Genomic DNA, 18,662 nt, shown 5'->3' with positions numbered 1-18,662 from the left:
CAGAGGTTCAGTCCATTGTCATCATGATGGGACATAGCAGCGTGCAGGCAGACGTGGTGCTAGAGCTGAAAATCCTAGGTCTTAATAGGCAGGCAACAGGAAGTGGTCTGTCTCACTGGGCATGGCTTGAGCATATAGGAGACTTCAAAGCCTGCTTCCACAGTGACACACTTCCTCCAACAAGGCCACACATCCTAAAAGTACCACTCCCTTTGGGGGCTATTTTCTTTCAAGCCTCCACATTAGGGTATTGCTGTGAATGGCCTGACCCTCTTTTGTTTGGAGGAATTTATTTAGACTTTGGGAGTTTTGCATTAGGAAAGCAGTGGAATGCTTTTTAGCGCTGCTTAATGGGCCATACCAGTAGGAGCCTGAAAGACAGTGGTGCTAAGAGTGATTTGAACTGTGGGGAGATGGCTTAAGAGGCTTAAGAGGTTTCAGAGGAGAAGAATTTTAGTATGATGCCTAGAAATTGTTCTTGTGGGCCGAGCGGTGGTGGCACACGCCTTTAATCCCAGCACTCAGAAGGCAGAGCCAGGTGGATCTCTGTGAGTTCGAGGCCAGCCTGGGCTACCAAATGAGTTCCAGGAAAGGCGCAAAGCTACACAGAGAAACCCTGTTTCAAAAAAAAAAAAGAAAAAAAAGAAATTGTTCTTGTGGTATTTTGGTGAAGATTGTGGCTGCTTAAGTTTTCCTGAGGCTAAAGTAAAGAGTTTTGGATTAATTCCCTTAGCAGAGGAAATCTCAAAACAGCCTAGTACAGACTCCTTTGTGTGGTTACTAGTGTTAACTCTAATGAAGATATATAATGAAAAAGAGCAAGGTGAGCAAGGAAAAATATTTAAGGAGAAAAGGAGCACCAGAGAGTGGAATGAGACTAAGTCCTGAATTCAAGGAGATTAGGACATGGAATAAAAGGAGTGGTAACCCCAGGGCAAGATCCCACCCAGATAAATTTCCAACTTGTGAAAAGGAATTAAAGTTTAGAGCTGGGTGTGGTAGTACACTCCTTTAATCCCAGCAGGCAGGAGTTTGAGGTCAGCCTGGTCTACAGAGCAAGTTCCAAAGCAGCCAAGCTTGGGCAGTGAAGAAAGGAGAGAGCTGGGAAAGATGTAATTGAAAGATCACTGAGTTGAAGGCCAGCCCGGTACAGATCCGGTTACAGGACAGCCAAGCTTAGGCAGTGAATTCAGGAAGCCATCAAAAACAGAAAGTTGGTGAAGATGTAATTGAACAAGGGGCCGTGTTCTAGCCCCAATAAGCAGCAGAACTTGGCAGTTTCGGCCACGTGGTTCTGGAGTTAAGGACAGAAGAAAGGGGCTATGGAATTTGCCTCCACAATTAAGGAAAGCTGCTGAAGCCAGGCATTTGTCAAGAGTGTACCTGAATGGAAGCCTAGAGAAGTTTTTGCATGAAGCTATGAAAGGGAATCCTGGATTGCCTTAGAGACTCCAAGATGTTGGAGATGCCAGAGCTATGGGATATCTGCCTAGGAAAGCTGCTAACAGGGAGTGGAACCAGCCCAAGAGAGAGCAGTGTGCTGCAGTCAACAGAACTGAAAGGAGTTGGAGATCTGAAGAGCACTTTGATGTCAGACATGGAGATGCAGAGTTTGGAATTTGCCCAGCTGGTTTTCAGTCTTGCATTGATCCAGTATTTCCTCACTGTGCTCCCTTCCCATGTTTTAGAATGGTAATGTATATCGTGTGCCATTATATGTTGGAAATATGTGATCTTCTCTTAAATTGTAATTTTATAGGGGATTACAGTTAAGAGATTGCATGAATCTCAGGAGAGACTTTGAACTTTTGACTTTTAAATAAGTTTGAGACTATTGTAGACTCTGGGGCTTTTGAAGTTGGACTGAATGCATTTTTTCGTCTTGATACGGCTTCAGGCCTTTGGGGGCCATGGAGTGGAATGTGGTGGTTTGAAAGAAAATGACCTCAAAGGGAGTGGCATTATTAAGAGGTGGCTTTGTTGGGGTAGGTGTTATCTTGTTGGAGGAAGTATGTCACTGTTGGGATGGGCTTTGAGGTCCTATCCACATTGAGTGTCTCAGTCCACTTCCTGTTGCCTTTGGATCAAGATATAGAACTCTCAGCTCCACACCATGTCTGCCTGCACACTGCCTTGCTTCCCACCATGACAATAATGGACTAAACCTCTGAACTGTAAGCCAGCCCCAGTGAAATGTTTTCCTTCATAAGAGTTGCTGTGGTCATGGTGTCTTCACAGCAGTAGAGCCCTAAGACAGGTGTTCATGTTCTTTGGGAAACTTGGAGTTGCTTAGAACCTTATTCCATGCTGTGGAAAAGGCTCAATCCTCAAAACATGAGACTCCATCATGGTTTCACACCTCCACGTCTCAGAAGTTGTAATATAAATCTTACGTGTGCTAGTATTTTATCGCTTTAGGAGCCTAACTTCAAGTATTAAATTGCAGTGCAGGCTGGTAGCCGCACTCATTGGGGAGACGTTGTAGTCACATTCTTCTGATAACTTACACATTTCATTTGGTTCTCTGCCGTGTCTTATTTCATATTTCTCTTTTGCATCTTATTTCTTTATGTCATTTGACCATTTCTAGCTCATTTCGGGTAAAATTTGAATCTGTTTCCCAATTCAACCTAACAGCTCATGAATGGCAGCCTTCATTAACCCACTGTCAGCTGTATTCAGACTTGAGCTCCAGCCGGTCTCTGCTGGTTCTTGTACATATTTAATGTGGTATTTTTATTCTTTGAGAAAGTCATACATGCTTATGATGTATTTTGATCATATTTACCCCCTACCCCTAATTCTTCCCACCCTCTCCTCTCCACTCCCTCCCGTCTTTATCTCCTTTTTAAAATAACCCAGCAGCTCCCATTTGTGCTGCCCGATACCCCTGGTTATGGGACCATCCCCTGGAATGGGGTCAGTCCAGCAGAGGCCACATCCTTAACGAAAGCTGACTCTGCCTCGCCCAGAAGCTGTTCATTGTTGGCAGCTCCTCACTGAGGGATTGGGGCACGTGAACCTCTCCCCAAGACGTGTTGGAATGTTGACTGGGTTGACCTGGTGCCGGCAGCCATTGCTGCTCTGTGTCCATGAGTGCAGTGGTCCTGTTGTGTCCAGAAGACTCTGTTCTGCTCTGGTTCTCTGCCTCTTTACATTTTCCTTCTCCTCTTCTGGAATGGTCCCCAGCCTTGGGTGGGTGGTGATGTAGCTGTCCCACCGACTGTGGTGAGTGTCTATGCACACCACCGGCCGGCTGCACAAAGAGACTTCTCTGAGGAAGCCTGAGAGCCGCACGAACTCGTGGGTGTGGAGACAGGAATTTCGAGGGCCGTTTGATTCTGTGTCCATCTAGAAAAGAAATAGTGACGGGTTCTCCCCTGTGAGCTCCCAGGCCATGGGTTCTTAGTCAGATTATAGTACCACACATGTGTTTCCTCCTGTAGAGCAAATCAGTCAGAAAGCAGTTGGTTACCCGCGTAACATTCATGCACCCATGGGACGGGTCTTGCCGTTCCTGTCACAGGTTCACAACGGAAAGACTGCTGATGACTCTCCATTGCCAGTGGTCTACATAGCCTCTCTTGGTGCTGTGAAAACAGGACAGCGGGCAGGAGCTTCCTGGTCAGTACCGACTTGATTGCTCCATGCCCTGTGACCGGTACTTGTGGTCTTCAGCGGTAGACGCTTACCCACACGTTCTAGTGAGAACCACAGTGGCAGTGGCCTGTGTTGTTTTGGTGCCTCTGCATATCATTTCCTTTCTTTTACTTAGTTTGGTTTTATTTTCATCCTCTTTTAGTTTCTTAAATTTGAAATGCATATTCTTGCTCTGAAGCCTTTTTTATTTCCTAACACAGCATATAAAGCTATAAGTTTCTATACCAATGATGTAGCTGTATTCTACAAGGTAGCTAAATGTTTTTATGTGATAATTGATATAAACTATAGATAATGTGCATGAATTTGAGATGTGCACAGATAAAGTGACCTACTCATGATCGTGCTCTGCCTCCCATCCAGCGCCACCGGGAACTGTTTCCCGCCCCTGGTAGCTACACGCTGGTTCCTTGACACACCAGATTATTTGCATTATCTAGAATTATGTGCTTTTTGCCTGACTTCTGTGCAGCTCAAATTGCGATTCACCCACATTGTAGCAAGAGCTCTCTTCTTCCTGGCCTTTGTAGTGCTGAGCATTGCTTGTAACCACACCGATGGGCATTACCAGTGAGGCTTCATAACATTGTAGCCTTGGGGCAGGGGTGGGGTGGGAGTGGGGCTGGAGAGATGGCCGAATGGTTAAGAGCATCGGCTGCTCTTCCAGAGGTACTGAGTTCAATTCCCAGCAACCACATGGTGGCTCACAACTATCTGTAATGAGATCTGGCGCCCTCTTCTGGTCTGCAGGGACACATGCAGGCAGAACACTGTATACATAATAAATAAAAACCTTAAAAAAAAATCAATGTAGCTCCTCACCATTTGATCAAACCCACTTTGAAGGTAAAGGTGATGGCTCACTTGTTAAGTACTTGGCATGTAAGCATAAGGACCCTCGTTCAGATTCCCAGTAGCCACATACAAAGCCACTCACCTGTATTCCCAGCTCTGGGGAGGCAGAAGCAGTGGATGAGTTCACCAGCCAGTCCAGGTGCAGCGTGAGATCCTGTCTCTAAACGTGAGATGGAGATGTGCTTGAGGACACTCACGCCCTCTGGCCTCCGTACACGTACACACCCACACACGTCTACTCACGTGAACACACACCATCGTTCTGTTGGTCGCATCCTCATCATACTTCACGGTTGCTTTATTATTGACTTTTTGATCTCTGGAAATTTTTTCCATAAAATTGTATTCATTGTTCCTCTGAAAGTAGCTTGGGTATTTGGGGTTTTGTTTTGTTATTGTTATTTTAAGCTTGCCTACACCCATTTAAGTTGAATTTTTGGCAATGTGAGTCAAATAAAGTTTAACCATATCTAAAAAGTTACTGAAATGTTTCCCCCTTTTCCAGGTAAAAACGTCGCCATCATATCATCAGTCCAGAGGGGAGCCTCCTGCCAGGAAGGTGAGTTTTAAAGGCAAACGGCCCAGAGAACTCCCTTCTCCCTTCTCCTCCTGCGCATTCTCCACTGTGGCCAGTCTTCTGTAAATAGCAGTGCTGTTTACCTATGTTAACATTCTCAGGCTGTTCCTGATTGGATGCTCTGATGTGTTGCTAGGATTCCTTGATTCTTCTAGACCAGCCCTCTGGGATTTGGGGCCCAGCAATCAGTCTCCTGGCAACTAAAAACTGTATGCATTGTGGAGTTAGCATCCACAGCCTCCCAGGGCAGTGTCCAAGGGCAATAACAGATGAAGAATATTCTGAGGGGAAAGCTGTCTAGTTTTCTCAGTGACACGTTTTCTCTCCAGGTAGCTGTGCCCAAAATAAACTGTCTAGAGATACTGCTTTTCAGCACACGCCACGTAAGGGCCATCAGTAGATGCTGGACTGGGTGTCTTCGGTGCCACTGTTCCTGACCGGAACTATGAGTCTCTGACCGGAACTATGCTCAGACAGCAGTAAGAGAACCTCTACAGCCCCTTCCTCTATCCTGCTGCAGCTGGTGTCTGAAGCAGCAATTCTCAACCTGTGGGTTCCGGCCCTTTCACAGGGTCGCATATCCGATATCCTGTATATCAGGTGTTTACATTACAATTCATAACAGTAGCAAAATTAATTATAATTATGAAGTGGCAACGAAATAATTTTACGGTTGGGGTCGCCACAGCCCGAGGAACTGTAACGTGCCACGGCGTCGGGAAGGCTGAGTGAGAACCATGGGTGCCGAGGATGTAAGTGCCTGGCTTCCCTTCGCCTTCGTTTACCGCTCTTTCTGGTGGCTGAAGTGCTGGGGTTTGGTGTTTGATTTTGATTTTGTGCCCTCCCCAACCTTTTTTTTAACTTTAGCTGGCAATGATGTCAGCAAAGTGTCTACGGAACACAAACGGCAGCTTGTGGCTCTGTTTACTCCCAGCTGGCTTTAGCTTCAAAGCAGTGCGACACACACCGGTCCCTCTTCTCTGCCCGCAAACTCCGACATTTTCAAACAGAGAAGGGATGAAAACAAGACCCAACACCTGAAAAGCCCTGAAACGTGTCAGACAGGAATGGCTCTGCACTTTCCCAGTGTCACGGGCAGGCAAGACGGAGGGCAGAATGTGAATTCTCAGAGCCACCTCGCCGTAACTTGAGCAGTTAGTCAGCTTCTTGTCACTACTGTGAAATGCAGTCACAGGGAAGAGGAGATGCATTTCCCATGTGGGTTTGGGTTCACGGCCTGGCAGCTTGGTGGGTGTGGGCTTTAAGAGCACGTGATCATGGAGGCAGGACCACATTTGAAACAAGTGCTCATCTCCTGCGCCAGGCAGTGGAGGGAGGGTGACCAGCTTCCCGTAGTTCCCAAGCACTGAAGGGTCTCCTGTTAGGCCCCTTCCCAAACGTCCATAGCACGTCTGACCACTGCTCTGCAGACCTTCCTGAATCTCTGGGTGCCGTTAGCAGCCGGTCACGGTAGAGGCTTGTTCGTCTCACTCAGTAAACATGAAATAATCACAGAGGGAAATTGGTTTGTAGACGCTCTTGACCAGCACCCATGCAGCACACATCCACCATGATGGTTAAAGGCATCGGCTTCACATACAACTGGGCTTAAACGCAAAGACTCTAAAAGCTGGCTTCTTCCTTCCTCCTGTGTGAGACAGTGATGATCTTAGAATGGCCCTAAAAACTAAGCAAAGTGCTGTTGAAGTGTGCAACATTTGTGCTGGATGCGTAGTGAGTATTGTGGTGAACACACTCCTGTGTGCCTTTTCCATTGATCATGTTGCTTACTTGTTATTATTCAGTCATCAAGTATTTCTTTATGCTAGCTGCAGAGCTAAGCATTGGACGAGAGGTGAAAATGCAGTCTTTGGCCTCAAGAATCTCAACACTAGACAGGTGATCTCACAACTACCATGCAGCTTGACCACACCAAGTAAAGTGTGCCAGGTGCTCTGCCAGCCCCGAGGAGGGGCCTTGTTTCTGAGTGGCTGAGCAGTCCTGAGCGACCTCATGTTCCTTGTGATTAGAAGAACAATGAGGGGCTCAGAGGGATGGTTAGCTGTCCTCTGCAGCCTCGTGAGAGCAAATTCTGCCGTATACCTAGGAATTTATTAGATACTCATTTAGAAGTTGGTTGATACACCTGTTTTTCAAACTTAGCAACGCCTTAGCTGAGTGGTTTCAGATGTCTGACCAACATCAGAGAAGCATGCCACCACAGATGTCTGTTGCTCCTCTAATCCACATCGTCTAAAGGAACATCCTGTCTGAGGCTTGTGCCAGCACTTGGGAGGCAGAGGCAGGCAGATCTCTGTGAGTTCGAGTCTAGCCTGGTTTATGTAGTGAGTTCCAGATCAGCCATCTCAAAAAAAAAAAAAAAAAACCCTGCCAAGCCAGGACTGCATTCACATAGTGTCATTCTTAAGTGGCCAAGTGTACACCTCTTCCTTCCTCATGTGACAGTAGATACAACTTTTCAAGTATTCTTCCTTACTTACACATCTTGAATAGCTTTTATTTTATCAATGAGAGTCTATTTCCAGCATTCACTGTACTGATGATTAATAAGCCATTAATTTTACCAATAAAAATTATTATTATTTATTATTATTATTATTATTATTATTATTATTATTATTTAGTTCTTTTGCAGACTCTTAAGTATTGGTCATTATATAAAAAGCTGGGGTGGAGGGATTTGGAAGTTGCCATTGGGAATTCATGTTAACTGGCCACTCCTGAAACGTGAATTCTTAATTAGAGCTAGTGACCATCCCAGAGCTGAAGCCTAGCTGTACCAGCATGTCTTTTTATCACACTGTATGTGCTGTGCAGGTGCCTACCCCAGGGTAGGCAGGGAAGGCTTCCCTAAGGAAGGAGAACTTGATCTAGCCTCAGTAAGGGGGAATGTGTCTCAGGAAGACCGAGTAAGCAGAGCTCAGGGGAGGGGAGGGGAGTAGGTTGTATGGGTCTTAAATACAGAAACGTAAGAAACTCCAGGGGGATATGTGGGGATCCAGCACGAGTGTAACGAGCTGCGTCTCCTGAGGATCGTACAGGGTCACCTCACTGAGCGCCAGATCCTTACTTTCCACCTGTTGGTAATGCTTCCCCACCCCCCACCCCCCACCCCAAACACTCTCGACTGCTAATCTCTGCTGCCTCTGGTTTGGCCTTTCCTGGAATGCCGTGCAGTTAGTGTGTTGTTTCTTCCGCCCAGCAGTCAGCATATAAGATTTCTTGCTGTCGTTTTTCATATTGAGCCACATTTGTCTGTGCGTACCACGGCTGCTTATCCACTCACCTTTTGAACGACATCTTAGTTGCTTACAGGCTTGTGTAGCCGTGCAGAAGGCTACAGTAGACGTCTGTGCAGGTTTCTCTGTGGACATGTTTTCAGGTCATACAGTGCATTACTGAGTTATATGTCAACACTCAGTTTTCTACACTGTCAAGATAATTGACTTCAAATTTAAAGAGAAGTGGTTGTTTGCCCATAGTTCTGGTGGGTCTGGACTGAGATCTGGCAGTACCCTTGTGGCTGGCTCTGTGTGTGTGTGTGTGTGTGTGTGCGCGCTCGCGTGCGCAAGAGCAGCCATTAATGTGATCACTTTTTACTTTTATAGAATTTAATATTAAAAATTGCAAATAAACAAAAACATCACACACTAAAATTTAGCAGACACAAAATCTCTACAGCTCAGTGAAATTTTACATTGTTAGACTGGCCATTCAGAATGGCCACTGTGGAGCTCCATGTGGCATTTTATACAAAATCACAAAATCCATGACAGAATTTGCACTAGAAAAGCAATCAGCTTTATATCCACTTTCCTAACTCCTGTCCGTTTTAACTACTCCCGGTAGGTTTTAGAGAATGTTCCCTGTGCCGCTAGAAAGTATTTCCTCTTTGCTGGATGAATCACAGCTGTTGCCTCCTCTCTCCTCTCCCTGCAGGCTGAGGTCAGCCTCTGCCAGGCTCCTCTTCTGGCCCTGCTAGTCCAGGCCATGGCCAGGCTGCGGGATGCTGGGCCTCCCTCATCTCGGCCCCAACCCCTCTGCCCTTGCCCGGTGCTACGCTGCCGCCGTTTCACTGTCCTCTCTGGCTTATCAGGTTTACCCCCAGCCTGGCTTTCAGTGCTGGGAACTCACTCCTGTGCTTTAGAGATCTTGGTGCTGCCTCTCTGATGGGCCCAGCTCAGTGGAAGCAGATTGCTGTGGCGGGGGATACTAGATGGCTTTTCATGGAGATAACGGCACTTGATTTATTTATGTTCTCTTGTTTTTCTATTGGTGACTTCTTATCCCCATCCCCTTCCATCCAAACTCTGGTCCCCAGATGCTGCTTCCACCTGGACTGTCCCCTGTATACCTCTTTAATTACACCTTTATTGATTTCTCAGTGTGTTTGGGGTGTTTTGTTTTGTCCTAGTTTTAAAGGTCTTTCAGGGGGTGGACTTTGTGGTGGTCTTGGGTTTACTGTGTATATCCTAGCCTCTCTGATTCTGTTTCTGATTTAAACTAGCTAATCCCGCTTGTATCAGTCTGATTTGTTATAGGTCCTGTTTGCATTGCATGCATATTATACAGTTACTTTTTAAAATTCAGTTATGGGAGAATGTGAAAACAGACATTTATATAGTATTTTAAAATTACACAGTTAACTTTCCTGGTTCTCCCTGTTTATCCATGTGCATTTGAAATAGCTGGAATGATTTTCATTCTGAAGAACCCCCTTAGTCGATTTTGTCAGAGAGAGAGGTTAGGTACAGGTGTGAATGCCTCAGTACCATGTGGAGGTCAGAGGACAACTTGCAGGAATCTGTTCTCTCCTTCCATCCTGGGTTCCAGGGATTGAATTCAGGTGGTCGGGCTTGCAGAGCAAGTACTTTTCACCACTGAGTGATTGCACCACTCTGCAATCCTCCCAGGGTGTGGGGGTTTGCCTGCAATCCTCCCAGGGTGTGGGGGTTTGCATGTAATTGGCTCCATAATCTAATAGGGAGTGGAACTATTAGGAGATGTGGCCTCTTTGGAAAAGGTGTGGCCTTGTTAGAGGAAGTGTGTCACTGGGGGCGGGCTCTGAGGTTTCAGAAGCTTAAGCCGGGCCTAGTGTCTTTCTGTTTTTTCCTGCTGCCTGTGGATCAAGATGTAGAACTCTCAGCTCCTCCTCCAGCGCTATGTCTGCCTGCATGCCATCATGTCTCACCATGAGGATAATGAACTAAACCTCTGAACTGTAAGCCAGCCCCAATTAAATGTTTCCCTTTATGAGAGTTGCCATGGTCATGCTGTCTCTCCACAGCAACAGAAATCCTGTTTACCTGGTCAAGAGTCCAACCTGAACTGAGCCCAACTGTCATTTAGGCCAGGAGCACTGCCATTTAGAGGGGCTGATTTGGACCTAACAGGGTCCAGGTGAGGATGTTATGCCCTTTGTTGGCCTGGTATGTTTGATTCGTTATCAGGCCTGGCTTTTTGATATGCTCTTCATATGCCCGTGTGCCCAGATATCCCTGTATACCTGGGTAAGTGTGCAGATGGTGCTTTTGTACTTAGGAATAAGCTCTTAGCAGGCTGTGTTGGAGGGGTGGTGCCGTATGGGTGGAAGGGTGAGAGTCAGTCACCTGCCCGTGTCTGTGCTCAGAATAGAGCCAAATGCTGCTTTGTGAAATGGAGTTCCCGAAGCCAGGCACAGCCAAACACACCGATGCACACGCTCTGGGGTGACGGCAGCTGACTGAACACACCAATGCACATGCTGTGGGGTGACGGCAGCTGACTGAACACACCAATGCACATGCTGTGGGGTGACGGCAGCTGACTGCACACACCGATGCACACGCTCTGGGGTGACGGCAGCTGACTGAACACACCGATGCACACGCTCTGGGGTGACGGCAGCTGACTGAACACACCGATGCACACGCTGTGACGACAGTTCACTTCGGACACTGCTCCCTAGGGAAGAGTGCCGAAGTCCCCCATAGCCCTGGGCTGTGGTGATGGCTGACTCTAGCTTCACTCTCTGGCCACGCCCAGCTGTTCTGTTTTCAACAATGAGCTCAGACATAACTAGTCAACTCTGATTCTTTTTAAGTAATTATTCCTGAAGTCTGTAACTTATCTTTGTTCCTGCTGCCCGAGGGCTCCTCCCAGTTGTCTCTTTCCTCGGGGTTCCCCCACAGAGTGGCCCTGCAGTGTAAGCTGTATCTGCTTTACACCTGAAAATCTCCACTCCGTTACCTTTCCTAACTCCCGTGGCCTTAAGAACTTGGCTTTAGACATCTCTAAGCCTGATTTTGATGAAGCCAGTTCTTTTCAGAAGAGAGGGGGAGGAGCTATCAGTGTATGATCCTGCATTTATCCCTGGGAAAAGTCTCTTCCACCTCTCTAGCGCTCTGGGTGGAGACGGAGGAAAGTTTCTGTGTCGCCTGGTAATCTAGGAGTACACGGATCCTAGGAGGAGGAGACCGCCCCCTGCGGTCCTGTCGTTAGAAATAAGCCCGGGGTCACAGAGAAGTGACCACCACCCCAGGTAAAGTGCCATGTTCACAGAGACAGAAGGACATGCTCAACCTGACCGGGAGACAGTTGGTTTTCATTCTCAGACAGGTGGTGACCGTGCCCTTTCCCCATTGGCTGGGATCCAACCACACAGTCTCTCACAGATGGCTAGTTTCAGAGAGAGATTTATGTGCATGGGTGTTTGGTCTGCATGTGTGTCTGTGCACTACATGTGTGCCTGGTGACTAAAAGAGGCATCGAATCCCCTGGAACTAGAGTTAGACAATTGAGAACCACCATGTGGGAGCTGAGAACTAACCCAGGTCCTCTCTGTAAGTTCAATGGGTATGGTTTAAAAAGCTATAAAATCTGTAACAAAATTTGGCTTTAAACTTATAACGAAAGGCTTATAATTAAAATCTATATGTGGGTATATGTATGATTTGACTCTTGTTTAGGAAAATAGATGTTTTTAAATAGCAACCCTATGACTGTCCTCCATCTTGGCTGATGACCTCATCAAGATGGAAACAACCGCATGCTGGTAGCCACCTTTACAAAGGTTAAAGGGTACGTGCCATGTGATGTCACCATCTTAAGATGACTCCATGGCATAAAGCAGCAATTCCAAAACTCACCTATCACCCTGCAAGAATGGCCATGCTCCTAACTGCCGAGTCCTTGCTCCAGCCCTGCAACTGGCCCAGAAGGAAAATCGGGGGAGGGGTTGGTCACTTAGGTCACCTAAGTTCCAAGAGTGCAGCAGGGCCTTTTTGTAAACAAAAGTTACAGGTGGCAGGGAGTCAAACATTTACATAAAGGTTTACAAGGTGGTAGAAAATAAAAAGATTTGGATTCCTTGTCATAAATGAAAGTTTTAGAGAGTTTGGCAGAAAAGATGAGTATTTCGAGTTTATTTTGCTTTGGGCTTGCCTCTTCTGGCATAGAACTGTTCCACAAGCCAAAGCAGGGTGGAGGGCAACACACAGCCTCCCAGATGGAACTGCCACCGTTCCATTATGTCCAGGGAGCCCTCACCACTCGAGGGCATCCATCTAGGACTTAGCCCAGACACATATGAGAACAAGCTGAGGAGTACTGAAGACCTGCTCCTCCCAGAGCATCCTGGGAACTCAAGACAGGCCTTGCTGCTCCTGGGTGCAGTGTCTGGCTTGGAGCCCCCCCCCTTGCTGAGCTTCATTCAGTCACAGGCACTCACTTGTCTCACTGAAATCATAGATTTATTTTTTCTTCATTTGCCATTGTTTACCTGGACTATTTCTAGAATCTTTACATGACCTTTGGATTAGGTTTGGTTTTCATGCTTTTCACCAGTTGCAGTTGAGAACAGAATGTGTGGAGCTCTCTGGACTGCTATAGTGGACGTGAGCCTCTCACCTCTCCAGTTCCATCCTGGGAAGCCTTAACTAGGAGCTGTCTTCCTAAGAGTGGGCATGTCCTGAACATGCTATACAAGAAACATGCAAATGCAGCATGTCTTCCCACAGTGTCAGGACTTACTGAACATAATAAATTCACAAGGTTTAGTGGGTCAGTGACAGCCTTTATCATTAAATCCATCTACCTTGGTAGCCTGGCTAAGTGAAGGAAGGAAGGAAGGAAGGAAGGAAGGAAGGAAGGAAGGAAGGAAGGAAGGAAGGAAGGAAGGAAGGAAGGAAAAAAAAGAACATGATTGCTCTTAGCTGTGGTGGAGGAGAAGGTATATTATAGATAAAATGGAGAGAGCACAGCCAGAGGCGGGACATCTGGGAGAGTCCAGAGTGGACATGACCAGGCTGAGCTGTGACCTGTGGGGAGGGTAAAGGAAGGGGAAGAGGGAAACCAGCTGCAGTAGCCAGGAGGTCAAAGGTACAGAAAAGGGTCGGGTAACCAAAATGTCTACATTATATAGGGAAGGGCAGCCCAGCCCCCCTGGACTGGAGAGTCCAGGGTAGAGGGCGGGGTGTGAGAGCATTCTCTATAGCTGGTGGGGACGAGAGATGCTGGGAGAGCCCAGAGGCCGAGTCTGCTTCGCTATGTTAAATAAGCACCTCAGCCATTTTTCCCCGGTTTGGGGTTTGAAACTTAACACTGACCAGTCTTAACTAGTTACTAATATTAACTAGCAGATCACACAGCACATAGTTTTTTTTTTGTGTATGTGTGTGTGTGTCTCCTCTGTCTGTCTGTCTGTCTGTCTCTCTTTCGTGTGTGTGTGGGGGGGGGGGGGTGTCTCCTCTGTCTCTGTCTCTCTCTTGTGTATGTATGTGTGTGTGTGTGTGTGTCTGTGTACATGTGTGTATTATAGAGTGAATACAAATGAGACTGCCGCGGAGTGAAGAGGTTTCAGCAGTGAGCTGAGAAAGTCTGGATAGGTGCAGACCGGACCAGTACTGAGAGGAGCTGCTGGGGTCCGGATAGGTGCAGACCGGACCAGTACTGAGAGGAGCTGCTGGGGTCCGGATAGGTGCAGACTGGACCAGTACTGAGAAGAGCCGCTGGGGTCCGGATAGGTGCAGACTGGACCAGTACTGAGAGGAGCCGCTGGGGTCCGGCTGGAGAACAGAGCCGCAGCGTGTGACTGCAGAGGGAGAAGCTATACAGGTCAGGTCCAGATGGCAGGCAGGCAGGCAGACAGTGTGGAGTAGGCTGCCTTAACGACGGGGGACCGGCCTGAATCCAGGAGCCCTTGGTCCTTAATGCACACACCTGGTATCAGATGGTCTGCTGGTGCTGGGGCCATGCATCCACATTTTTAAGTATCCGGGGAGTTATACTTTTCCCTAAATCTGGTGAGTCCAATAAAATCTTGAACCTGGCATCCCCAAGAGAATTTTAATATGCCCATGTGCCCCCACAGTTTAAAATCTCCCCAGTAAACTTACAGGGTGACCCTTTTTCTAGTCACAGGAAGTAGCTGAGGGATGGTTGTAGACAGACGTTCTCCTGTGTCCCATAGCTGGTCGGTCCCAAATAAATACACAGAGGCTTATATTAATTAATTACAAGCTGTGTGGTCGATGGCCCAGGCTTATTACTAACCCGCTCATTCATCTTCAATGAACCCATTTCTGTTCATCTATGCATCACCACGTGTCTCGTGGCTTTACCTGAGTTCCATTGCATCTTCTCAGGCCGCTCACAGTGTCTCCTCTGACCCCGCCTTTCTTCTCCCTGTATCTCTCTTGGATTTTCCGCCTGGCAGTCTCCTGTCTCCTGTCTTGCCATAGGTCAGAGCAGCTTCTTTATTAACCAAGTATGTATCCACAGCCTACAGAAAGACCATCCGACAGCAGATGGTAGAATTTCTAGGTCCACTCAGGGCCTGGTGTCCTTCTCCCTCAAAATGGAGTGAAAAAAAAAAAAACTGATTGTAAATGGAGTCTCCCAGGGCACCCAGCCTGTTCTTATGTACACAGAGTAACTTAGAAGGGGGCTTAGCCTGCTCTCCGCGGGGTGACGCCATCTACCCATAGTTCCTGCTACTCTCTGGAAGCTACAAAGGCTACTCAGCCCGTTTGCCCCAGGGGCCCCAGCCCTGGTCATCTCTGGAGAACAGACTCAGTTCCATCCCCTGTCATGCTACACAGGTGAGGACATTGATGAACAAAACTGTCCTTATTTTAGGCTCTTTTCATAAGTGGAACCAGAAGCACGTTGTCCATTTCAGCAGCCATTTTGCATGCTTGCCCTGCAGTGAACATGCAGTGAACATGCCACGGTCAAGCTGCTGATTCTGCTCACGCGTGCCATCTGTGTGCACACTCCCGCCTTCAGAGCCCAGGGCAGCCCATGCTAGTACTGCTTCGTTTATGACCTGCGGAATCGCTGTTTCCCCCACACACAGAGGCCTCGGCTGCTTTCATCCAGGTCAACACATTGTTGTCTGAGCCAGGCCAGCAGTGGAGCTCTGGTTCACCAGCAGAGACCCGGGTCACTCCTGCCTCTAGGGGGGGGGGGGCTTTCTCTGCTGTTCCCACTGCGCCCAGGTGTCTCGTGGTGTGGGGCTGTGTGTAGACCAGTTGGGTGCCAGTGGCAGTTCTCTGGACCATCTTTGTTCCTGCTCTTCCAGTAGAAGAGCGCTCACCAAGACTCCACGGGCATGTCTGTCATCCCGGAATGCATCAGACACTCCAACTGTAGCTGTTGGTTCAGCGGGCTTCCTCTGACTTCCACACCAAGGCTGTTCACATAAATACACGCACACACACACACACACACACACACACACACACACACACACACAATTATTTTCCAGTTCTTTGTGTGTTAGTTCCACCACCCCTGAGCATTGCTGTCGCTGTTTTCTTGGCCGTGGGTCGCATTTTCAGCTCCTCCTGTCTAGGAATCTCATCTCGTATGCTGTAAACTGACAGCAGTGTTGTTGAACGTCTGCATTTTCTTGTCTTCTTTTAGTGGCATTCGAGTTTGGCTGTCAGTTGCTGTTAAATTTTTCAGAGAGTTCTTTCTCAGCTATTCTAGGAATAGGTTTGAAGTATCCCAGATCCTATGCCTGGCTTGGAGCTGAGCTTCTCCTACGACACCCAAATCCTCATCCACACTCTTCCTAGTCTGGATCATCAGCATTCTCTTGTCTTCTGGCACTTTGCAAAGTCTGGGATTTCCATGTGCCTTCCAGAGTCCCAGGCAGCCGTCCCAGGCCTCTGGGGTCTAGCCTGCACAAGTGAGTTAGTCGTAAGCCCTGTATTGATTTCTAGAGCTCAGCTCAGCTCCCTCCGCTTCAAATTCTACCCACTGCCAGTATGAAGCTTCTAGTTCCTTTTTAAAAATTTTTTTATTTTACTTCTTTACATTTATTTGTTTGTTTAGGCATGGGGGCACACACTTCTTGCTCTCATCCCAACAACCAAGTCCTCCAGAAAGAGGTCAGACATGTTTGTGTCTTTCAGGCAGCAAATTCCCATTGAGAGTAAATATAGCACAGCCTTGTGATCTGTATTGGATTGTTAACTTGGTTTTGCTAATTGTCTTCGGCACTGTTCTATTACTGTGAAGAGACATCATGACCACAGCAACTCTGAGAAGAGGAAACATTTAACTGGAGGCTTGTTTACAGTTTCAGAGGCTTAGTCCATTATCATCAAGGTAGGGGGTATGGCCTCAGGCTTGATGCTGGAGAATTAGTTGAGAGCTACATCCTCATCTGCAGGCAGAGAGAAACTGCCTGGGCCTAGCATATGGACTTTTGAAACCTCAAAGCCTACCCCAGTGACACATCTCCTCCAACAAGGCCACACTTTGTAATCTTTTCAAACAGTGCTACTGATGACTAAGCATTCCAATATATGAGCCTTTAGAGGCCATTCTTATTTATTTAAATCGCCACATTTCGCTCCTTGGCCTCCACCAGTTTGAAGCCATATCATAATGCAAAATTGTGTTCTGTCCCACAAAATTGTGTTCTGTCCCACTTCAGAAGTCACCATCGTCTTTCACAGTCTCGGGATTGCGTAAGAGTCCAAAATTCAGAGTCTCTTCTGAGACTCAAGGCAATCTCTTAACTGAAATCCCCCTGTGAAATCACAATTAAAAAGCAGATCACATACTTGAAACATACAATAGCACAGAATATACATTATGGTTGGGGCGGGGGGGGGGGGCCGCGGCATAGTGAGGAAATATTGGACCAAAGAAAAACAAAAAACCACATGGGCAAACTCCAAGCTCTCCCATGTCTGATGTCAAGGCACTCTTCAGATCTACAGCTCCTTTCAGCTTTGTTGACTGCAACACACTTGTGTCTCTCCTTGTCTCTGTTCCACTCCCTATTAGCAGCTTTCCTTGGCAGGCGTCCCACAACTCTGGCATCTTCAACATCTTGGGGTCTCCAACACAATCCAGGCTTCACTTTCACAGCTATATACAATGGTCTCTCTGGGGCTCCCTGCAAAGACATCCCTGACACATGCCTGGCCTTGGCAGCTTTCCTTAACCACAGAGGGAGATTCCACACCCCCCTTCTTGTATCCTTGACTTCAAAGCTAGAACCACATGGCCAAAGCTGCCAACTTCCCTGCCTGATGGGGCTGGAACTTGGCCCCATCTCCTATTACATTTGTGTCAGCTGTCTGTTTTCAGTGGTTTCCTTCACTGCTTAGTCCTCTAATTCCTTTTCACAAGTTGGAAGCTTAGAAGGGTGGGGTCTTGCCCTGAGGTCACCTCTCCCTTTATTCCATTGAGCATCAGGCTTTTCTTGAAGCTTTTGTTCTCCTTGTGCACTAGACCTAGCTCTATTATACTTCCTGGTGCTCCTTTTCTCCTCAAACTGTACATTTATATTTCTCTTTGTCCAGTTTACTCCTTTTCATTATAAATCTGCTTAAGAGTGGTCACTAATAACCTCGCAACAGAGTCAACACTAGGCTGTCTTGAAACCTCCTCTGCCACAGCCATTAATACAAAATTCTTCAGTTTAGCCTCAGGCAGATTTTTAAGACAGGGGCAAAAAGCAGCCACATTCTTTGCCAAAATATCACAAGAATAGTCTCTAGGCCACTTACTAATATTCTTTCCCTCTGAAACTTCTTGAGCTGGGCCTCCACTGTTCAACTTGCCTTCACACTGTCTTCCATGCTCCTACTAGGATGGCCCATTGACTACCACCCATCCCAAAGCATCCAACCACTTTTCTGAGTCCCAAAGTCTTCTAAATTCTTCCAGTGAGCAGCATAGTCAGGCCTATCACAGGAGTGCACCATTCCCTGGTCCCAACTTCTCTGTTAGTTACTGTTCGATTGATGTGAAGAGATACCACGGCCACAGCAACTCTTAGAAAACATTTAATTGGGGGCTTGCTTATAGTTTCAGAGGCTTGGTCCATGATCATCAGGGCAGGAAGCATGGCAGCAGGCACGGTAGGGATGGTGCTGGAGAAGTGGTTGAGAGCTACATCCTGGTCTATAGGCAAAGGGGTTAGGGGACTGGACCTGGCATGGCCTTTTGAAACCTCAAAGCCCCTGTGACACACTTCCTCCAACAAGGCCTCACCTCCTAATCCTTCTCAAGTAGTACCACTCCCTGATGACTAAGCATTCAAATC

At 47.3% G+C, this 18,662-nt stretch overlaps 1 protein-coding gene across 7 annotated transcripts in view; it reads left to right on the top strand.

Moving 5' to 3' along the window:
* The window catches only part of Vps8 (VPS8 subunit of CORVET complex), a 237,908-nt gene that overhangs the window by 201,850 nt on the left and 17,396 nt on the right, over positions 1 to 18,662 (top strand). For all 7 annotated transcript variants that reach the window (XM_028859198.2, XM_037209870.1, XM_028859197.2 and 4 more), the window contains one exon: positions 5,021 to 5,074. In XM_028859198.2, coding sequence (XP_028715031.1) covers positions 5,021 to 5,074 — 54 coding nt within the window. The remainder of the gene's footprint in view (positions 1 to 5,020; positions 5,075 to 18,662) is intronic.

Source organism: Peromyscus leucopus, chromosome 12 (assembly GCF_004664715.2).
Source record: "Peromyscus leucopus breed LL Stock chromosome 12, UCI_PerLeu_2.1, whole genome shotgun sequence".
In the NCBI taxonomy this organism is placed as follows: domain Eukaryota; kingdom Metazoa; phylum Chordata; class Mammalia; order Rodentia; family Cricetidae; genus Peromyscus; species Peromyscus leucopus.
This window is presented reverse-complemented; position numbering and strand designations above follow the sequence as displayed.